This window comes from Mesoplodon densirostris, chromosome 11 (genome assembly GCF_025265405.1).
Source record: "Mesoplodon densirostris isolate mMesDen1 chromosome 11, mMesDen1 primary haplotype, whole genome shotgun sequence".
Lineage (NCBI taxonomy): Eukaryota > Metazoa > Chordata > Mammalia > Artiodactyla > Ziphiidae > Mesoplodon > Mesoplodon densirostris.
In genome coordinates, this window is record NC_082671.1 from 2,817,722 (window position 1) to 2,839,705 (window position 21,984).

The following is a 21,984-nucleotide window of genomic DNA, read 5'->3' on the forward strand; positions in this document are numbered from 1 at the left end:
AGCGTGGAGTCCTAACGACTGGACCGCCAGGAAAGTCCCCAAAGTACTTTCACATACATGCTCTCATCACCCGACTTCTCTCCTCTTCCTTCCCCCCTCCCTCTCCTTCATTTATTCAAAACCAATTTTGTGCCTTTCCCGATTGGGGGTGGGGGGCAGCTCTTGTCTTCTGTGCATCGTGCACTTAATTTCTCCTATTGTGTCCCTTGTCAACCTTTGACCATTTTTCTGTTAACCTTTTCACTGCAAGGAAGACCTGGGTGATGAGATGAGTTGCTGAAATGAGGTCAGAGACCGTCCCCGGGGTCAGATTCCCCGGGGTCAGGTTCCCCGCATTCCCCTGGCCGTCCTCCCCTTTGGAGGATGAGAGTTAAGGGCGTTTCTGTGAGTCCAGGAAACGGGATGAGAAGGCGAGAGGGATGACCGACCGGACCAACGTAGACATTGTTAAGAAATTTATTTGCAATTCTTGTTTTTTGTTTTTTTTTTGGTTTGTTTTTTAAATAACATCATTCCTTAGATAAAAATGCAATCTTACAGGAATATACATAGCGTCTCACACAGAGATGGCCCTGAAGCTCTTCTCGATTCCCTGGCCTTTCTCGAGGTGAGAAGGGACCCAGGCGAGGCCGCTGACTTGGGGTGATTTGATGATTACAAACTGTACAACAGTATTTACAACATGAGGCTGTGAAGCCGCAGGGCCTGGAGGGAGGTGTACGGGACGCAGTGGGTGGGGAGGGGATGGGCGCAGGGGCGACGGCGGGGGCACCGACCTCTGGGAACGAGCATGGTTCGGTGGGTCGGAGGATGAAGGGGGTCCGAGCTGGGACAAGAGGCGGGGGTGGGGTGGAGGGGCTGCGTCCGTACCTCCCGCACGGAGGACCTTGGCTTGGTAGCTCAGGGGCATCAAAATAAAACAGGGAAATTGTGACAGCGATACACACTCTGGCGCTTCACCAACCAATGGGGGGCCCGTCACCCTGATTCTTAGCGGACGTGTGTTTTCCACGGTGGTTCTCGCTGCTACATCACAGACTAGTCCAGACCTGCTTGTGCCTTGGACATCCGGGCCTCCAGAGCCAGACCTTATTCCCTCAAGGCTCTGGGAGAACAGTGGAGGGGGGGCGGGCAGGGAGGTCAAGGCCAGACTCTGAGGGTGGGTGGGATGCCCTTGACGTGCAGGCAGTAAGGGGCCTCTGCATCTGGGTCTCTGGGGCCGCCTTCTGAAGGAGACCTTGGTGCTGGATTATTTGTTTTACAAACCGTCTACCCTTGAGTCCCAAGTTCTGTTTTTCCCTTTCAAGCCTGGCATGGTGTCTCCACGGTGGGACATCTTGGGGGAGGGGGGCTTGGAACCCAGTGACCCGTCTAGGGACAGGGCCTCCCCTGCCGCCTGCTCTGGGCTTTGAGGTCCCGCAGGCCACGCCCTCAGGAGCCAGGGCAGCGGGTGGTGACCGAGGCCGGGCCCCCTTCTCCTCACGCCGGCCCACAGACCCAGGGGCACCGAGGATGGCGGGACGGGAGCCTCCGGGCCGCACCGTGACTAGGAAGCACTGTGCCCACCTCCGTGTCTCCTACAGACACGGCTCTCCCCTGAAACAGACAGCCTCTGACCCCAGAGCGGCTCAGATGTGAGCTCGGTGGAACATCTTCCCACTCACGAGTCCTCCCAGGTGGTGAATTGTCGTACATGTCTGATTCACGTGGACTAAGTGTCACACACCCTTTCCAGGAGCCGTATCAAAGTCACACTACTTATTCTGAAACCTGGGTGCCTGGATGCCCCACAAAAGGGGAGGTGCCTGCAGCAAGGCAGCCCCAACCCACAGGAGGCTGTGGACTCGGCTGATGTGACATCCAAACTCTTGTCCCGCTCTCTAGTCCCCCTCTGGGCGTCCCTGATTTAGGGGAGAAAGGGAACGTCCGTGGAAGACCCCACCTCCGACTGCTCTCAGGGTTCAGTGATTTGCCCAACTCAGCCTAACGGTATATTCCATACACTCCGCTGCAATCGCCAGTCCCCCTTCAGAGAGCCCACAAGGAGGCTGTTCTAAGACACCAGGGAGCCTCAGGGGCTTCGCCACCTGCCTGCTATGGACCAAACCTCCTAAAATCATGGCAAGAAAAAATCTTGACTTTAAGAGTGGTGGTATTTTCTCCATGAAGAGAAGTGATATTTAGTTCATAGTAGAATTCAGTCCGGACGGCATGCTTCCACCCGGGGGAGGACCTCTGCTTCTCTCTCCAGTCAGCACTCAGCCTTCTGAGAGGAGGGCAAAGCCAGGCATCTTGATCCCAGCCCGAGGGCCGGCGCCTGCCCCATCAGGGTGTGTGCGCGTGTACAAGAGCGTGTGTCGGTGTGCGCGCGTGTGGGGTGCAGGTCTCTCCCCAACGATGCGGAACCCTGGCAGAAACACATTTACTTGCTGGTTTGCTGCCTGGCCTCACAAAGCAGGGTTTCGTTGGAAACAAAAATAAATAAATAAATAAAGTTAAACCCAGAAATGGCTTCACAAAGAAACTATGTTAGAATCTGCTCACAGGCCCCTTCTCACTGAACCGGGGGAAGAGGGAAAACGGGGGGCTGGGGAAAAGGAGGGAGGCCCACCCTGATGCGGGCGCAGCTGCCAGGAAAGCTGGGCGCTGGCTTCCTGTGGTGACCCCGGGGTATCCCCCCAGCCCGCCTGTCGTCCCACTGGAGCCCGTGGCCCACACGCGGGAGAAGTATCCGCAGAGAGGGGGACAGGGTGGCAGACACCCCTAACGGCCAGAGACAGTGGTTTGGCTGGGAAAACAGCACCAGAGCACTTTTATTTTTCTCTTCTTCTACGGTCGATCTTGAGGCCCCCGCCTCTCCGCTGTCCCGGCCACGGCGGGCCGTCACACCGGACACTTCCTTCCATAAAACAGGAGCAGACACAGGGGGTCAAAACATGCCCCCTTTTGCCCCAGTTTCCCTTCGGTTCAGTGCTGGCACTTTCCGCAGACCAGAGCCTGGTCTTTAAAAAAACAGACCTGGCCTGGGCTCTGGTTCGACTGACCAGCGGCTTAGAGGGTCGACACCAGGTCGCCCGGCCCTTGGCCTCTTGGACAGCGACACGCCCGTCCTTCCAGGTCTCGCGGGGTGTGGAGGTGCCACCCCCGTGCTCAGCAATGCCTGTGATGGTGGTCTGACGAGGCTGTGGGCCTCCACCACGCGGGCTCCTCCCTGTGCTGGTCTAGGTGCTGTTCTGTTTCTTGGCCTATGGGGTGGGGGGCACATACTCTCAACTGGCCCCTGGAAAGCAGCCCTCACGCCCTCGATGACCTCCAAGCTCCTCCCTTTCAGGGGCTCTTCTTCCTCAGAAAGACGTCACATTGGCCTTGGAGGGTGTGGTGCCCTCAGCTAACGGATGGGGAGACGGTGTGTCGGGAGGCCGGCCGGCAGGAAGTGATGGGCGGCTCAGGATGAGACCCTGCAGCTCGGAAGCCACGGTGTGGAGGAGGATAAAGACGGGTAAGGCAGACCCTCGGGTCCCAGTCAGACTGAGAAGATGAGGGAAGAGACTGGACGAAGAGCTTCTGAAGCAAAGCAGAGAAAAATTCACAGATCAAGCCAAAATCTGGGGGAAATGTCTGCATTTTAACCCAAGACCAAAAAGAACCTTCTAGGAGGCGGGTGGAAAGGAGACAGCCGGGAATCAAGCCAAGCACATAAGTAACTGTAAGGTTAAGGTGGAAACAAGAGGCTGGCCCAGCAGGGGACAAACACAGACCAGCTTCACCAAACCCTGAGCCTAAACTCCTCAAGTCCTTCAGGTCCTTGGCCATCATGGCTTTTCTCCTGCTGCTCAAGGGCTTCAGGAAACACAATGGTTCTGCTTTCCAAGGTCATGGGAAGATTCTGTTTTGGGTGCGGAGGTGGAGACAACAAGACGGATGAGGCTCGGGAGGATGGGTGCCGCGTGTCCGTCCCACCCTAGCTGGTCCTGAGCTCTGGCCCAGGAAGACCCCTCCCTGGATGGGTCTTCCCGACAGAGACAAAGCTGACGGCAAAGGAGAAGCACACCTGCAGTGTGCGCAGTGATGGGGGGACGCGCTTGGCAGAGCCCTGGGAGTAGCTGGCATAAGCCCAGCACGAGCCGGTCGCTGAGATTTGGTGACACAGATGAAAAGCCCAAAAGGAAAACAGAAGACAGCACGAGAAGGCCGAGTGTGTGCCGGCGTGTGTGAGGTCAGCTAAGAGTCCACAGCTCTATCCAGGGGCCAAATGCACAGCAAGAGCTGGGTATCAACCCCAAAGGGCTCCGCTCTCCATCAGAACTAAAATCCTAGCAGCCGCAGCAGACATCTAGGGAAACGGGACAAAGGACCTCAATGTAACTCCTACAAGACCTCGATGGCACCAAGAAGGAGCGCAGAGACTGGAAGGGCTGCGCTTGGAGGAACAGGGAGCAGCCCTCGCATGTGTTCACCTGGGGGCGTGCGCATCAGGCCACCACAGGAAAACCCGTCTTCACGGAGCAGCGGGCACTGCCCAGCTTTGACTTCTAAGTTGCTCTTGTAAGTCAGCGCCAAGAAGCGCTGAGCGAGCCCGGGGCTGGAAGAGACTCAACGGGGAAGGTCTGGATGAACGGTTGGGTCCTGCTTCCCCCGAATCAGTCACTGTTGGAACCTGTTTGAAGGATGTAGCACCCGGGTGATGTCCAGGTGGGTGCGGGGGCAGAGAGATGCCCCCACAATGCCTCCGGCCCTGCCCTCACCACGAGTTCCCCACGCGCCGCCCGCCCCCAGTCCTCGTCCCTCCGTGGCTGCTGTACCGCGAGGGGTGGGCTGGAGGAGATCCTGTTCCAGAATGAGTGAAAGATGGAGAAGCGAGCAGGATGGACTTGGCTTTGGATGGACAGGATGCACCTGCTGCCTGGCTCCGGCCCCTGCTGTCGGCTGAGGACCCCCTCCCCTCCACCCTCCTGGTCAATGGGCACTTCCCTAAGGAACGCTTGTGCCAGGGCGGGGGGTGGTGAAGGGTAAGGTCAGCCACCTTTCCTGGGGGGACCCAGTGATGAAAGAGGCTGCTTAGGGCGCCTCACGGCCCCTCATGGTGCAGGGCTCTCCCCGGAGAAACTCCAACTCTGAAAACCAGGGCAGAGCAGACAGAGTGACGTGGGAAGAAGACGGGTCCTGGTCTCTCAAAGCAAGACACGGAGGCACCTATTACCCCGTCTGGGGAAAAGTGAGGGAAACAGAAGAGAACACAAGATATGCAAAACAGTGAGGCCCAAGCCTGCGTCGGGACCCACACGGGTAGTGCCGGCACTTGTCACACAAAGGACAAGAAAAGCTGTCCCCTTTTTCCCCAGCCACACGTAGAAAAGCACTTAAGAGCTCAAAGGTGAAGCTTGTCACACTCCAAATACAAAATGATTTACTTACATGCAGCAAATATACAAGAAGTGAATCCAAAACCAAACTTAATTCATTATATTCTCCTGGCACAATTGCAATTCAGTTTTAAAAAAATATTTGTAAAATACTGAGACTGACCTGAATTCAAGTATAACGGTCTCTTCAGCAGAAACACCATCAATGCAGTAAAACATTACACGGAACAAATCGAAGCAAAACGCCTTCTGAGTTTCTCCCTTAAATTTCTGTGTGGTTTTTTAAACACAGTTTTAATGCCAACACAACTCACAACTGTATTTTTAAAATGAATATTATTGCATTGTTTTTGCATATCTTGTGGGACAGAAAATGCAGAGTTACTGATTCCCGTTTCAGAAGCAGAGACTGTGGTTTGCTTTTGCTTTCAAACGGCCCCAGATTCAGAGCTCCCCACCCTTAAGCCCCAAGGGGAACTGCGGGCAGACTGGCGGCCTGGGCGCAGCGTGGCTGCAGACTCAGCCCACGCCCGCACACACACAACCCACCGTACACACGGCACACACACTCGCAGAGACCCCGTGCTGCTTCCTCTGTCGGGCACGCGCTACTACACACATTTGTGCAAGACCCTACCAAGTGCATTGCTGATCACCTTTAAATTATGAAACCAAACCGAAGAAATCTTGTCACTACCTAAGGAAATGATAACAAACTATTGGGCATACACCACGGCTGGTAAAACTCTCCCACGGCGGCTCTGTTGAATCCTCCGTAGAAAAGGAAACCACGACCGTTAAATAATACAACAAAACTGAACCCGATTTACATTTGCAAAAGTGAAAACGGTAAGGTGGGTGGCTGCAAAACTTTGTAAACACTCTTCTCCCTCCCCTCCCCCTGGGAAAACAGAAGTATAAAAAAACAAAACCCCCCAAATGAAAACTGCAACATGCTGTGAAGAAAAATGTCAAATCCCCAAACAAAAGAGCGCTGGACGGGCGCTCAGCACCACCGGTCTTGTCCCGGCGGGCGTGCCCGCTCCCCCGGCGCCGACGGTGCGGTGTGGCCGTGACCACGGCCGGGTGGGAAGGGGGTCCAGACGCGGGTGGCACAGGGGGCGGTGGCCAGCCTTGGCTTGGAGCTGCAGCGCCCTCCCCTCCCCAGGGCCTGGCCGGGGCCTCCTTCCTTCCGTGAAGGCACAGGGCCCTGGCTCTATGGGGACAGTGAGGCTCATACAGAATATGTGCAAAATGAGTTCTTGACAAGCAGAGTTGAAAGACACCCGTTTGGCGCACGGTCCTTTGGGTGAGGGCTGAGGGAGCCGAGGCGGCCGCGGGGGGGCCCCCCTCCCTGGTGCCCGCGCCCTCCCCCCACCGCTCCCCGCCGGACACGGACCGCGGCTGCTCCTCTCCTGGCCGCCGACTCGATCTTGTCCCTACGAAATGAATGAAGACGCTGTTCCGGTTAACTCCAGGTCACGAGAACAGTGAGGCACTTCTGAAACGGACCCATTAGGAACATGGAGACAAATAAAAACCCGGCATCTCTGTCCCGGCTGCTACAGGCTGCTGGCGAAGGCCCTGCTGTCCCGGGGCTCCTCTCCGCCCTGGCGGGGCTCGGGGCTGGGCGCCCAGGCCGCGTCCTCCGCGCCCCCCTCTCGGTCTGGCCCCGGGTCCCTGCAGTTTGCACACGGGAGCAGGGTACCGTTGGGGCTCTGCCGGGCGCCCCCGCTAAGGATGTTGTCGGCCGCGCTCTCCATCTCCTCGATGGTCATGTCGCAGGCGTCGGCCAGCTCCTGGGTGGTGGCCTCGAGGAACCTGGGATCCTGAGCAAAGTGCCCGAGTCCTTCTGAGATCAAGACCTGGGGGAGAGGGGGCCGCGACGGCGTTACTCTTGAGCCCGGCTCCTGGGGGAGAGGGGGCCGCGACGGCGTTACTCCTGAGCCCGGCTCTTCCCTTCGGGGCCGGCGCAGGGGCTTCAGAATGGTCACTTCGGGAGGAGAGTGTGTGTACGTGCGTGCGTGTACTCGCGTGTGCGTGCATCACGTGAGTACACGTGTGTGTGCTTGTGCACCGGGCAGGAGTGGGACGGAGCGCCCCTGCGGGCATTAGGGGTGTGCGGGCCGGAGGAGAGACGGCGGGGCGGGGGCACCGTCATCAAACGCAGGCAACCTGGGCGCACGGAGGCCACAGGGGCCCCGGTCCTTCCCTCCCACCCACCCGGCGCCCCAGGACGCCCACGTGACTCTTTCCAGAAAACCTTCAGTCTCCTCTGGTGACACCTGGCCCAGTGCCGCTGGTTGCTTTTCTGGGGGTGAGGATCCCGGGGACGATGCGTGTGTGTGTGTGTGTGTGTGTGTGTGTGTGTGTGCGCGCGCGTGCACACGTGTATGTGCAGGACACACCCGGCCCCTGCCCGCTCTGTCCCGAAGCGTCTGCCCCCTTCCTGGAGGCCTCGGGGAGCAACAGGTGAGCCTGGAATACACCCCAGCCCCCGCCCGCTCCTCCCACCCCACGTGCTCTCATGGTCCCCCCCACGCCCTTCCTCGGCCGGGCTGGGCGCTCACGCGGACTTGAGACCTGACTGAGGGTCCTTCTGGCCGGGAGACTTGACACCCACCAGGGCCCCTCCATTCTGCCTGTGGGGCCCCTGCCCGGCCCGCGTGGCTCCGCCTACTCACCGCCTCCACCAGGCTGCTGGCGCTGCCGTGGAAGGGCCGGCCCTGGGGCCCCGCCGGGCTGGGCACAGTGAGGGACATGGGCCGGGCCCTCCGGATGCCGCCGCTGTCCCCGCAGGGCGTGGGCTCCCCGGCCCAGGGGCCGCAGTGGACGGATGGGAAGCTGCTGGTGAGCTTGTCGCTGGTCTCGGCCCCCTCCAGCCGCAGGGTGGGCACAGGCCGCGGGGGCCAGGCCAGGCCGGGCGTGGCAGGGGGCGTGGCATGCGGCGGGGGGAGGGCGCCAGGGGGATGGCTTCTCTGCAGGAGGGGGCTCAGGCCCGCCACAGCCAGCGCCTGTGGACACGGCACGAGAGTGCGGGTCAGGGGGCCTCAGCCGTGTCCCACTGCCCGGTGCTCGCACGCTCTCGGTCAGGCACCCGGACCTGGAGCCGGTCTCAACCGCCCTAAATAGACTCTGTGACCATCATTCTGCAGGGATCTTTCTCCTCTAAGCTCAGAAAGCCAAGGGCCAGTGGGATCCAGGTCACCTGCTCTCTAGCCCTGGCCCCATCCCCCGTGAGCCATGGATCCTCTCCACCTGCTCTGATGTGATGGGTCCAAGGAAGCAACACTGCCTGGTGGGGAGGCTCAGCCCGAGGGGCAGAGAGGCGGGGAACGTGGCCGCAAGGGTCAGAGGGCAGCTCAGAAGCATAAGGGGAGGCTGTAAATTGAGGGAGGTTTTCCTTCCAGCACGATAAGCAGAGATGGGTGAAATCAGCTTCTAGAAATCTCTCAGAGAAGCACACGCGGTGTCCCCCAGCCTGCTGGCCTCCCTGCCCACTGCTCTCGAGGGCCCCCAGTCTGGGGTCCTGGGTCCCTGGGGATCTGAGGGAAGCGTAAGGCTCTGCTCGACATTCCAGAAAGCCCTGTGGAGACCACGTGTATTCGTGCGATGGCACACAGGCTGAGCAAAATCGTGTATTTCTTTGAGCAGAAATACCATCGCCCTGGCAGAGCCACGCTGGCTGTCTTATGCCGACTGTAAGCTTTGATTGGCACTGAATGCCTTTGGGGATTAAAAAAGTCATTTAAAGCAAAGGCCGTGGTAAGGGAGTATGTAATCACAGAGGTAAGAAGGTGGGGAGAATCTAGTTTAGACCCCAATTGTTTAGATGTTGGAAATCTCTGTCAGTTCTAGGGTCCTAAGAGCAGCTTGATGCTGGGGTCTTGGATTTCGCCATCTTTTGGCATCACCCAGGCCAAGAGCCGGTTCAACTGCTGAATCTGCCTGGACCCACTTTCCTGACATCATCCCTGTCCCTGACCGTGCTGCTGGAACACTCTCTGGTCATTTCCATATTCCAGTGGGTGGATTTTTGTGCAGCTAAATGTCCAGGTGTCTTATGGCTCTAGGTATGACCGCACCTGCCTGTCGTGTAGCCATGTCTGGGGAGGGAACATCTGGCCACTGGGAGGAAAATGCTCAGGCCGACCCGGAGCAGCTGGTCCTTGCAGCCTCCAGAGGGGCTCCTGCTGTCCAGGACCCTCCGGGTCTCCCGCCCGGGACAGCACGGTCCTCGTGTGGGAAGAGCCCCCTCCCTGGGGGCTGTTAGGGCCAGGGGCGGGGACACAGCCGTGGTCTGGACAGGAAGGCTGACGGGCATCTGGGGGATTTGGTGCACGATCATCACAGGGTTGTCCAGCCTGCTAGGTGGTGGCCTGCGGCCTGTCCCAAAGTGGGGCTACCTGATGGTGGACGAGATGCAGGGGCAGGACTGTCCTCTGAGAGACGTCTCCCCCTGGACTCTTCTGCCGCTTCAGACACTCAAGGTGGAAGGAGGCCCTTCGACCTGCGGAGCAAGTGAGGGGTCAGCACGGAAGATGACACGGGGGACTTCCCTGGTGGCGCAGTGGATAAGACTCCACGTTCCTAATGCAAGGGGCCTGGGTTCGATCCCTGGTCAGGGAACTAGATCCCACATGCATGCTGCAACTAAGGAGCCTGCATGCTGCAACTAAGGAGCCGGTGAGCCACAACTAAGACCTGGCGCAACCAAATAAATAAATAAAAAATATTAAAAAAAAAGAAAGAGAGAGAGAGAAGAAGATGACACGGGCCCGATGGCTCACACCGAGGGAGGGGCACGGACGCCTCCTCCCCCCGCCCCGGGGCCCTCGCTGAGATGCAGCATTAGCACACATCCAGCCCAGCCGTGGGCCACTTGAGCCCCACGGGGTGACGTTCCTCAGTCACCCCTGTGTGCCTGGCCACCGTCACGGGGGGGGGGGGGGGTGGCCACCTTTAGAGAGAGGGTCTCAGGTTACCTAGGGAGGCGGAGCGCAGGAAGCCCCTCTTCGGAGAGAGATGGACGTCTCTCCTGTCGTCCTCGGGGGGCGCCAGCTGCCGATTCTCGTCGTCCCGGTAGGAGAGCCTGGGGCAGAGGACACCCGGCACTGTCACCTCCGGGCAGCCTGCTTTCTCCCTGGTGAGGGGACCCCCACTCCGTGCTCTCTAAAGGCTGCACTCTCTGCTGTCCCGGATCTTCCCGGCTCCTTCCGCCTGTGCCCCGTGTGTCCTCCCGCACTTGTGATTCGAGGCAGGGGGACCACCACTGCTGAGAAAGCTGGAAACCAGTTCTGGGCCTGCAGCTTCTCTCCGCAATGGCATGCTCACAGATGGATGCTGTCTACCACGGCCACTGCCAGCACGAGACCACGCTTGTGCCCCCTCGCTCTCCGGGCCCACCCACCCTTGGTCAGCAAGAGCGCGAACGTGCGGTTATCGGTGAGGGCAGCTGCGGGCCCTTGGGGGTGTCTAGTGAGTCAACAGCTCCTGGGCCTTCTAACGGGGACTCCGTGAGAAACGGCTCCTCCTGGCCCAGGGCACAGGACAGACGTGCCCGAGGGCTGGACTCGGGTCCGTGATTACCTTCCCTGAATCCGCGGCACCCGAGAGCCTCTGTTCTACCTTGGCCTGGGCTATTTCACTGAAAAAAAAAGCCCTTGTGGCCCCTAAGTTGATTTTGCAACCCCTAGTGGAGCCGTCTACACCCCAGATGCCCGCTTGTGTTCTAAGCCCTTCGCGTCACAGACGAGGCCACCACCTGTGCCTGGCGTGACTCCCCGTACTTTGAGGACAGAGCCTGTGCTCCTGGTGTGCTGTCTGCAAGCATCTGCAGACGTGCAGGGAAGGTTCTGGACAAAACCCACGATGCTTGCCTCTCATGTTCAGCTTGGTCACCCTCCCGATTACACTTGCTTCTTATCCAGACCGTAACCACTCTTGAAGACCCAGCTTCTGTGTGACCTCGTGCCTGGTGCCTCTCTCCGACCTTGACCTTCTCTGAATGTCTGTACTCTCGCTGTTTGCACCACTCTGTGAGCAGCGACTGAGGAAATCTTTATTTTCCTCCTCTGAGAGCCTCTTAGCTCCCTAATGAGCCTGTGCCCTCCCTTGGGTGCTGAGGCCGGTTCGTCCACCATCTAGCAGAGGGCCTGCAAGCACCAAGCACGCACCAAAAGCCCAGACGGTGGGAACAGATGCTCTTCTTGACTTCTCGGGTATGTGGCCATGTGTTAATCTGCATCCTCTGAACAGCGAAAGCTGAAAGGGCTGGTCCTTCCTTGTGATAAAGTGTTCCTCTCAGGAAATCTTCTAACACAGGTTCAACTTTGTGAATGCAACTCACAGTCACAAATACATTTTATGGCACTTGGCAACAAACGCTTCACAAAATAATACTACGTTTGTGACTTTGAATATGCTATTTCCCATCGTCCTTTTCTATCCTAGTCTATGTTATTCTGTGCTATGATTTCTTTTAAAAGCGTTGATTGTAACTGACTAAGCAAATGTCACAGCTTCCTAATGGGTCTGGATCTGCAGTTTAAAAACCCTTCTCTTAAAAAATTCCGGCTGTGTTGGAAATCTCAGCTATGGCTGACAACAGCGCCCTCTGCTGGAAGCTTTATTATAGGCAGTTTCACGAATATTTCATTGTCAATATGTACACGTGTCAAGAAAGCCTAGGAAACAACGTTTAGCAGTTTTCCTGAAAGCATCGTGTCATGAGGAAGCGCCAAGCCAACCAGGGGACCGTGTGTATGAGGGTGGGGGGCTTCCTCTGCTTTGCAGCTGCCAGAGGAGGATTCCAGGGACCCGCCCGTCACCCCCTCCCCTCCCCTTCTCGGGCAGCCAGGGAGGGCAAAGCTCACATCTCCGTGCAGATCAGGCTGGGCTCGCTGCTGTACTCGGCGTCCTCATCCATCCTCAGGTCACAAGTCTCATCCCGAGGGGCCTCGTCCTGACACACCATGGCTATCAGGCTGTCCCGGGAGGGGCACCTAAAGTGTCCGGGGTAGAGACAAAAGTCAGCAACCGCCAGCCCCTCCCCTCGCCCCGGCAGGTGAGGCATCTCTCTCTCTCTCACACACACACACACACATACACACACACACACACACACACACACACACACACACACACGACCACTGATGGAGCTGAGAGGTGTAACCATAAGGGTTCCATGGAGGGGAAGGGCCTCCGGGTTAGGATCCAAAGGAATCTGAGTTCTGACCCGGTTCAGTTACCCTCTGGGGTAGGTCATGTAGCCCACCCACGACTAGTGTCCCCACCAGTAACACCGTCTGCCTGCCCGGCTCAGGGCTGGCCGCACTATTCAGGGGGCAGGGGGACCAGCGAGGGGGTGGTCCCTTCCCTCTCCTGCAGACAGCCGGGCCTGTGGGCATTTGCTGGGCAGCACTGAGGACTTCCCTGTGTCATACGTGACATACTTTTGATCTGGTGTTGACTTCTTAGAGCAAAGCACAGAGGAGAGGCCTCACAAAGGGGTTCGTTCTTCTGAGCAGTGGGGAGTGAGCCTGAGCCCCCCGAGCCTGAGTCCCCCTCAAACCTGAGTCCCCCTGAGCTGGAGACCTTCCACACCAGAACGTGCCTCAGCCTGAGCTGCTTCCCCCCCAGGCCCTGGTCTTCTGCCCACTGGGTCACGTGGTCTTTAGCTCTGGTCTCTGTTCTCCCTTCCTGTCTGTGTGCTGCTTGGTGTCTCCCTCCACCTTTCTTCCTATAGGTCCTGGGTGCTGGGGCCCACTTTATGCTCAGACTCCCGGGGCCTCTGGGAAATATTCCAGCTTATCCTCTCAGATCTGAGTGCTGGGTCAGTGTCCAGCTTTGACGCTGGGCCTGTGAGCCACTCGGGGAGGGTCCAGGCAGATCTCTGGGGGAGGCCCTGACCGATGGCGCCCTGCCTGCGGTGACTGACACAGGAGACGCTGAGTGCTCTTGATGGCGTGGGAGGGGCGTGAGCTGGGGACGCAGAATGGTGGCAGGCCAGCAGCTCCCCCCGCGGGCCACCGCGTGCAGGACGTGAGGCCAGAGCTGGGGCCGCCGCACTCAGCCGTGAGCTGCGATGGGCGGGACACGGCCCAGGCTGGAACCTCGGCTAACGCGGGCGTGATGAAGGGACGTGAACACCGGGCGGCCGGGAGCTGGCCTCTGGGATGAACGCAGCTCAGGACACTTGTCCAGGGGTTTAGAAAAGATCACTTCTGGATCTGAGCTGGAGGGGAGGAAAGGGGTTCTGCCCCAGAAACGGGGCTGCTGGCGGCTGCTGTCCCGCTCGGAGGGGCAGCTCAGCTAAGGGTGAAGTGCTCAGATCCTCCAGGGCCTGGGAGCCCGGAGCTGCTGATATAAATGAGGCACGTGCCGAGGCCCAGAGCGTGGAAGGAGGCGCCGACCGCCCCAGCACATCCCGGCAGTGGGTCCTGGGGTACCAGGGAGCAGCGGGTGGGAGAAAAGAAAGGGACAGGAGCCGGGAGACGCCGTCAGGAATGATCCCGCGCGGGGTCAGAGCAGGCAAGCGCCCAGCGAAGGGCCTCCCGCCTCCAGAATGCCCCCTCCCGGGGACGAGAAGGGCACGAAGAAGAGGGGGTGGACCTGCCGCATCCCCTGGGGGCCCAAGGCCAGGTTTGGGCAGAGACTTGAGAAAGGCCCAGGAGACGGAGACGGTGGGTGGTGGCTCCAGGATGCAAACATCTCGGGCATCGGGGCCAGGGCCCCTCTGCTCCGGGGGAGAAAGCAGAGAAGGCCCCGTCCAGAGGCGTGTGCCTCGGGACACCTGCCGGTCACTGGTGCCACAGGGCCTCCTGAGCATGGCTGCAGGACCCAGAGGCTGCGTTGGCCGCCCTCTGGCCGGGGTCTGGGCAGCAGCCTCCACCCCAGCTGGAGGGCTGAGGGGTCAAATGCTCCTCCCCAAGCCCCTCCCGTGCACCCCCTTGCTCACCTCTTGGAGCTGAGCCTCCACGAGGCCCCCTGCACCTGGACAGCGGGGGACAAGGGGGGCCCACGGCCCTCCACGGTGCTGACGCTGGCAGCACCGGGCTGGCCGGCGGGGCGGGGGCAGCGGCCCAGGGCGGTGTTGTTGGCGTTGTTGATGTTGGCGTTGGAACCCATGGACGAGTAGCTGCTGGGCGTGAAGGTGGAGTCCACCAGTTTCTCGTGGGAGGGCGACTCCGTGTCGCCCTGGCTGGTGCCCGCCTTGCTGATGTGCAGGGGGCGCTGGGTGGTGAAGGTCTGGGGGAAGGTGCTCCGGCTGTCGCTGGGGTAGTAGCCCACGTGGTTGCCGAACAGGCCGCCGGCCCTCTGCAGGCGAGACGGAGGGGTGTGTGTGGGGGGTGGCCCGCCCACGGCCGCCTCCCCTTCTCCACCGGGAGCTCAGTCCCGCCGGGCAACACGTGGCCGAGTCTGGGGTGGAGACCCTTCACTGCAGCAGCGGGGCATGTGAGGGCCGAGGGGTGGAAAAAGGGGCCCGAAGGTTCTAATGGGATTTAAAAAAAGGAATCCAGCTGGCTCACTGAGCTAGGAACTGCGTTGGCCAAATGGTTCTGAGAATAAGAAGGACTTAGTTACTCCACCACTTACACTCTGGCCTCCTTCCCCCGGGAGAGTCTTAGATTTCAAATCAGGAACCAGTGTTTTCCCCCGACTTCCCCCCTTGTCCCGGGCAAGTGGGCAAGTAGCTACCTGTAAGGCTGGGGGTCTCTTGGGGTCACACTGACATGCTAGTGTGTGTCCCTGAGGCCATTCAGTGAGGGACATTTCACAGTGACAAGGAGGAGGGTGGTGAGGACAGGACAGCCTCAGGGTGACGGGCTCCTCTCACCCCCATGTTTCCACCGCCTGGGAGCCTGCTGGGGCGGGGAGGCAGGGTGACAGGCCTTAGCGCAGTTCTGGGTGGTAGCGTCTCACTTGCTATAGGATTTTTAGCCAAATAGCTTGGGGATTCATGAAGAGAGCTGGGTGCAAGGGCCCCAGAATTCCAGCAGGCACTAGTTTTCACTGTTAAAACTGATGGCAGGGGCTTCCCTGGTGGTGCAGTGGTTAGGAATCTGCCTGCCAGTGCAGGGGACTCGGGTTCGAGCCCTGGTCCGGGAAGATCCCACATGCCGCGGAGCAACTAAGCCCGTGCGCCCCAACTACTGAGCCTGCGCTCTAGAGCCCACGAGACACAACTACTGAGACTATGTGCCACAACTACTGAAGCCCGTGCGCCTAGAGCCCGTGCTCCGCAACAAGAGAAGCCACCGCAATGAGAAGCCTGTGCACCACAATGAAGAGTAGCCCCTGCTCGCCGCAACTAGAGAAAGCCCGCGCGTAGCAACGAAGACCCAACGTAGCCAAAAAATAAATAAATAAATAATTAAATAATTAAATGAATAAATAAATTTATAAAATAGATTAAAAATAAATGAAATAAATAAATTAAAATATATATAAAACTGATGGCAGCCTCAGTATCCAGGAGGGGAGAGAGGAGGCCAGAGGGGGCTTTGGGGCCTGGAGACCTCATGGTCTAAGTCAAGATTGCCACTGGCTTCCAGACCTCTGCTACCTGATACCGCACATCTTCTGGTTTTTTCAAGAGAGGCTAGAAGTCTAGATTTTTATTTGAATGTGCCAGATTTTCAAATGCTGGCAAACAAAATAGGTCTGTGGATTCGATGTGGCCCAAAGGCCAGCACTTTGCAATGTGTAATGTAGGAAGGTCTAAAAAACATTTCCTTAGGAAAACAGCTCCCTCCCGCCTTCTCCAAGGGCCAGTGATGCTCTGTGAGCAGCCGGGTCCGGGGAGCCCCAGCTTGAGAAGGACTAGTGTTGGATGAGGTGGAGGGATGGGAGAGGGCTGGGGGGAGGGGCTGGGGCGGGGAGCTGGGATTCTGCCGAAGACTCAGGGCTTCCTCCCTGGATTCAGGACGCCAGCCCACCCTTCTGCTCCAGACCCAGCTTTACGGAGGCTGAAGACCGCGGCCGGGGCACCCCCCTACCCTGAAGATGTCATCTTCCGAGGCCGCGGACACAGCCTCCTTCATGGCCTTGTCCAGCTCCTCCTCGGCGGTCAGGTCCCCGGAGATGGCCCGGCGGATCTCGGGCCCGAGGTCATGCAGGGTGCGCAGACCAGCCTGGAGCCCAGGGGGACGATGCGTGAGGGACCTGGTGCCCCACCTGCCACCCACCCGCCCCTGTGCTTCTCCCTGCAGCAGGCCAGCCTCCGGAGGTCCACGGGGGATGAAGGCATGTTGGGAGGGGCTGTTTCGGGGGCGTCAGCAGATCCCCCAGCCAACTCCCCAAGCTCTGTGGGCTGCGAGGCCACAGGAGGGGAGGGTGACCCCTGCAGCATCCACCTTGGGGAAGGCTCAGGGCCCTCAGGAAGGGACCCGCCTCCAGCCAGCCTGTGAGAGCCCCGGACCTGGCAGAGGCGAGAGGAGGGTGCCAGGCCCCCTGGGGGGGGGGCGAGGACCCCTCACCTGCAGGGACAGGGCGTTCCTCTGGGAGGGCTTGCCCACCAGGCCCTGCTCTTTGCGCTTCTTGAATTTCCGGAAATACTCTTGGATCAGGAAAGTAGCGTAAAACTTGCCCACGGTGACCTCATCATCTGAGAACAAAGGGAGGACAGGGTGGACAGGGCGTAAGCAGGGGGCTTGGCCAGGCTTCCGGAACCTTTTTTCAGCATCCACGCCTTCTTAAGTTTTCTCAATTAAGTTTTTTGGAAGAGGCTCTCCATGCACGTGGTTCAAAAAGACAAAAATATACAAAAAGGTGTGTGTGTGTACAGTGAAGTCTCTCCCCACGCCTCCTATCAGATAAACTTTCTCATTCGTTTCTTATTTCCCCAGAGATTCTTTATGCAAATGCTTCCTGCAAATAAGCAAATATATTCCTACCCCCTATTTTTTTCACAGAAAAAGTAGCCTATTGTCAAAATGATTTCCCACCTTGCATTTGTTACTTAACTGACCTTGTTGATTAACTCTTCTTTGATTCCGAAGCTCCCGGTGCCCACTGATCATCGCCCAGGCCCCTAAGGGCTAGCGGGAGGGGCTGGTGGGAGGGGCGCAGGCCCCCCATCTTGGTTGGGGCTTTCTAACCCCATGGCTGGGCTGCTCCCCAAGTGACACAAGACAGAATCAGCCTCCGTCTTGGGAACGAAGTGGGTGGTAAGAAGTGAGTGGGGCCCCGAGGGGAGCAGTTCCTGCCCCACGAGGAGCCCCCCTGCCCCACCTTCCGGTTCCTGGGGGAGGACGGGGCGGAGGGCCCGGAGAAGGCTGCTGGTTGCCTCTGGGGGCTGTGATGGCTCCCCTGCTCCTAGCTGTCGCGTGAGAACAGCCAAACCCACAGCTGCTTGCCTTCCGTCCGGCCGGCAGGGGCCCCAGCCCCACGTGGAGGGGATGCCCGAGCCCTGTCTGCCGTGAATCGGGGAAGACTGGCTCTGGTGGGAAGTGTGGCCCCCTTGGACCTGGGTCCTGAATCCGCAGGGCTCTCACCACCAGCCTGGGGTCAGCTACTCAGCAGCTGAGAACCAGCTCCTAGAGCAGGCGTCACAGAACCGTGATGAGGACTAAGGGACATGGTGCGTGTGACGCCAGGCCGGGTGGCGCCCGTCCCCAGGCCTGCCTTCCTTCCGGGGGGGGTCTCGTCGGGGCAGCACCCCCTTTTAAGGAGTGCTTTGGGAACGTATGGGACCTTCTCAGTGTCACCGCGACTGTCACCACGCTTTGGGGATGCTGCTGGCATGAATGACGTGGCTCTGGATGTGTCCCAAAAAGCACAGTGAATACTACCTTTGCACCCTGCCAAGGTCACGCCAGACGTCTGTGGGGGGACCTCCTGCTATAACCACCTGAGCTAAGACCCTCACTTGGCTCCACGTGGGACCTGCACGGCTATGATAGTCCAGAGTTTCCCAGGAATATAACTGCTGTTTAGGTGGATGGAAGACCACTTTGTTTTGTTTCAACCTGAGCAAGAAGGGTTCACGTTTCAGAAAACTGTATCCCTGCTGGCACCGCTCCGTGAACGTGATCCCCACTGGGCTGGACCCCGTGATCAGTCTGCACTTACCCCACGTGTGTGCCCAGAGGTGTCTGTACTTATTTAAAGATACTCCATAAGCCCTTACTTCAAAAAGACAAACGCAAAATGTCAACACTGTTTGTTTCCTTTAAACACAAACTTATTCATGACAGTGGGTGCAGACAAGTGTTTGGTCAGTTAACTAGAAATTCGGGCCCCTGAGTTGTCCCTGAGTATTTATTTATTGAAAAACATTTGATTTTAACATATTTCATATTAAAGTGTTGTACTCATACTTTGGCAACTGTATACGGAGGACAGTTGACAGAGTCGACAAACACTGCCCTGGGAGGAACAGGAAGGGGCGTCCCAGGGGGCTGCGTCTCCAGGACCCCATCATCCTAGAGCCCCCAGCCCGGCAGGTTATGGGCAAAGCTCTACTTTGCAGAGTTTCCTTGAAGTTCTGCCAAACCTCCAGGCATCGGGGGGCCTAGCTCGGCCTCCTCTGTGACCTCAGGCTTGGACCAGGCTCCAGCCCGAAAGGGCAGGCCTCCTGCAGCCTGGACTCAAGACTCGCATGCGCCCGGGGTGGGGTGACTCACCTCCCGCAGGCGGCACCACCTGGTCCAGCAGCTTCATGCTGGTCCGCTTCCAGATCTTCTTGATGATGGCCCGCAGCTCCTCGTTGGCCTGTTCCAGGTTCCCTGTGGGGAGGGAGACGCAAGGCCGACTGACCAGCTGCCCCTGAGGGCCTCCCGTGGGCTGGTCCTTCTGTGGGAGTGGTGGCCGCGGCCCGCGGGCTCTGCCTGCAACGGCTCTGACCCGTCAGCCCCATCATCCTCCCCCCCGGGGTTCCCGCTGTCCACCTCCGTCCCCTCTTGGCCTCTCTCCCCTTCCTCCCCGCCTGCTGCTCGGCCGCCAGGGCAACCCTGCACCCACTCGCTGCTCCTCCTTCTCCTTGAGGGGGCCCCTGAGGCCCATGAGACTGCTGGGGCTGGATCGAGCTGGACGGCCACAGGGGCTTCCCCTGGGCCGCCAGGGAAATGTGGGCGACTGGAAGGAAGTGTGGTCCCCCCTGCAGACCCACGTGGAGCGTCCATGCTCGGGGGTTTCTGTGTCAAAGCCCTTTGCTGAGTCTCCTGCTGGGAGGAGGTGGCTAAACCTTGGCGTGGAAGCAGAAACCAGAAGACAGGGGGTCCTGAGGTTGGGGGCTTCTCTGGGTCTCCTTTCTCCACTGGCAAAACAGGCTTAATTAGGTGCCTCTCTGTGCGGCTCTGGGATACTGGCCTTACAGCCCTGGGAGAGTAAAGCTGAGACCCGCAGCCGTAAGAGAGGACTGGGGGGCTGGGTCTAACACACCCCCAGCTCTCTCCTGCCACCACCAAGCACGCGTTCTGCATGGCCCCTGGGACCATGAACTCCGGGCCTTACCCTGAGCCCTGTGGTTGGGTTATGTTATACGGCACATGTGCCCTTAGGATGGGGAGGCTGTCCAGTGGGGCCTGAGCTAATTCCAGGAGTGGATTAGCTCTTCACAAGGAGAGGGGTCTCAGGGGCAAACTCCCAGTTATAAAATCAATATGTCCTGAGGATGTAAAGTACAGCATGGGGACTACAGTTAACAATACTGTACTGTATATGTGCAAGTTGCTAAGAGAGTAGATCTTAAAAGTTCTCATCACAAGAAAAACATTGTAACTGTGAGGTGATGGCTGTTAACCAGACTTGTGGCGATCGTTTTGCAATAAATACAAATACGGGATCTCACTATGTTGTTCATCGGAAACAAATGTAATGTTACATGTTAGTTATGACTCAATAAAAAATCATACAAAGCAAAAAACAAACAAAAGTAATTCATGACGGGGGCCAAAGACAAGAGAGTCCTCCGTGGCTGGGAGCAGGGCAGGCGCAGGGCTGCGTGCGGGGCTCGGGGGCCGAGGGGCACAGCCGAGAGCTGGTCCTGCGTCTGCAGCGAGCGAGTCTGCCGACAGCCTGAGCAAGTCGGAGGTGGACTCTTCCCCGAGCCCTGGGAAGAGAACATGTCCGGGTCAACAGTCTGGTTTTGGCCTGGAGGCCCCATGGCTGGACTCCGGACCTTCAGAGTGGGAGGTGCTGGGTGGGTGGTGACACGGCAGCGGGCGAGCACAGCGGGCTTAGAGGTCGGCGCCGGGGAGGTGGCCGGCGGGTCCCGACACGTGCAGCGGGAGCCCTGATTGACACGATGCTCAGATACACTTGTCTTCCGCCACGGGCTCAATGGTGTCCCCATGTTCACACCCACCTGGAACCTTAGGCGGCCTGTAGGTAGAAATCTTCGCAGGTGTATTAGCTGAGATGAGGTCGTGCTCATTGGGGGAGGGGACGACACTCATCCAATGTGACTGGTGTCCTCATAAGAGGAGGGGATGCACAGAGATGCTCAGAGAAGACAGTGGGGGGTGGGGGGAGACGGAGTCAGGGACCGGAGAGACCCAGCTACGTGCCTGGGGGGCCCAGCACTGCCCGCACCGCCAGCCGCCAGGACAGGCCGGGATGGACCCCTTCCGCACCTCCGGAGGAACCTACCCCGCTGATTGTTGGCACCTCGCCTTCAGACTTCTGGCCTCCTGACTGTGAGAGAATGAATATCTGTTGTTTGAAGCCCCCACTTTGTGATAATTTGTTACGACAGACCTGCACAATGACACATCGTCCAAAAGGGTCTGTCACTTTTCTCCAAGCCTTAATTCATTCTCACCGTGATCTATGTAACCTCGAACTTCATAACCCTTGCTTCATGTCATCTAAGTGTTTCAGGACATCTTCCTTCTGTATCCTGGGTTGATGGGGCTTGGGACATTGCTGGTTCTCTTGAGCAGGTGCTAATTTCTCTCCAAATATCCCAGCTCACAGCCTGAAGGGTAAGGACCATGTGGGACTTAGTCTCCCAAATTTAGAGGCTTTCTCCAGTTTCTTTGTAGTTGATTCTAGGAACTCACCTTTGTCTCCCGGACTTAAGAGTTTAACATGTTTGTTGCAGGCGGGGAGGGTGCTTGTCTCTGATGAAGGTTTGCCTCGAGTTGATGTTGTGGGCCCTTTGGGAACTATTCCTTTTTTTCTTTGGCCGCGCTGCGTGGCATGCGGGATCTTAGTTCCCCGACCAGGGGTGGAACCTGTGCCCCCTGCAGTGGAAGTGCGGAGTCTTAACCACTGGACCGTCAGGGAAGTTGCCCTTTTTTCATTTTTAAATTGTATTTTATGGTGGTAAGAACACTGAACATGAGATCTACCCATCTAGCAGAATTTAACGTGAACAATGCAGAATTCTGAGCTACAGGGGCGGTGCTGCTCAGCGGACAAATGTCTGTGTTTGAAGTTTCCTTTAATTCTTGGCTTGACTAGTCCCCGCGCGGCTGGCTTCTCCCCTGGTCTCGGGAGAGTGTTTCCTCAGGATGGGCTGTGCGTGTCTGGCTCTAAGGTTGAAGATTCTTTGTCTGGGACTTGGTTTGCTCTGATGAGCGTCTTGACGGTGCTGAGCCATGGCTCCAACGTCAGTGCTTCTCGTTCCTCCACGGGATGAAAATTCATATCCTCACTTTACATCAAAACTTAA

At 58.3% G+C, this 21,984-nt stretch overlaps 1 protein-coding gene across 14 annotated transcripts in view; it reads right to left on the reverse strand.

Annotated features, from left to right (window-relative positions):
• Positions 1–468: 468 nt before the first annotated feature.
• The window catches only part of CACNA1C (calcium voltage-gated channel subunit alpha1 C), a 474,146-nt gene continuing 452,630 nt past the window's right edge, over positions 469–21,984 (reverse strand). For all 14 annotated transcript variants that reach the window (XM_060113743.1, XM_060113735.1, XM_060113742.1 and 11 more), the window contains 9 exons: positions 18,992–19,093; positions 16,844–16,971; positions 16,364–16,498; positions 14,323–14,681; positions 12,239–12,367; positions 10,349–10,455; positions 9,770–9,873; positions 8,048–8,377; positions 469–7,228 (listed from right to left, as the gene is read on the reverse strand). In XM_060113743.1, the coding sequence (XP_059969726.1) occupies positions 6,926–7,228; positions 8,048–8,377; positions 9,770–9,873; positions 10,349–10,455; positions 12,239–12,367; positions 14,323–14,681; positions 16,364–16,498; positions 16,844–16,971; positions 18,992–19,093 (1,697 nt within the window). In that variant the 3' untranslated portion in view covers positions 469–6,925. The remainder of the gene's footprint in view (positions 7,229–8,047; positions 8,378–9,769; positions 9,874–10,348; positions 10,456–12,238; positions 12,368–14,322; positions 14,682–16,363; positions 16,499–16,843; positions 16,972–18,991; positions 19,094–21,984) is intronic.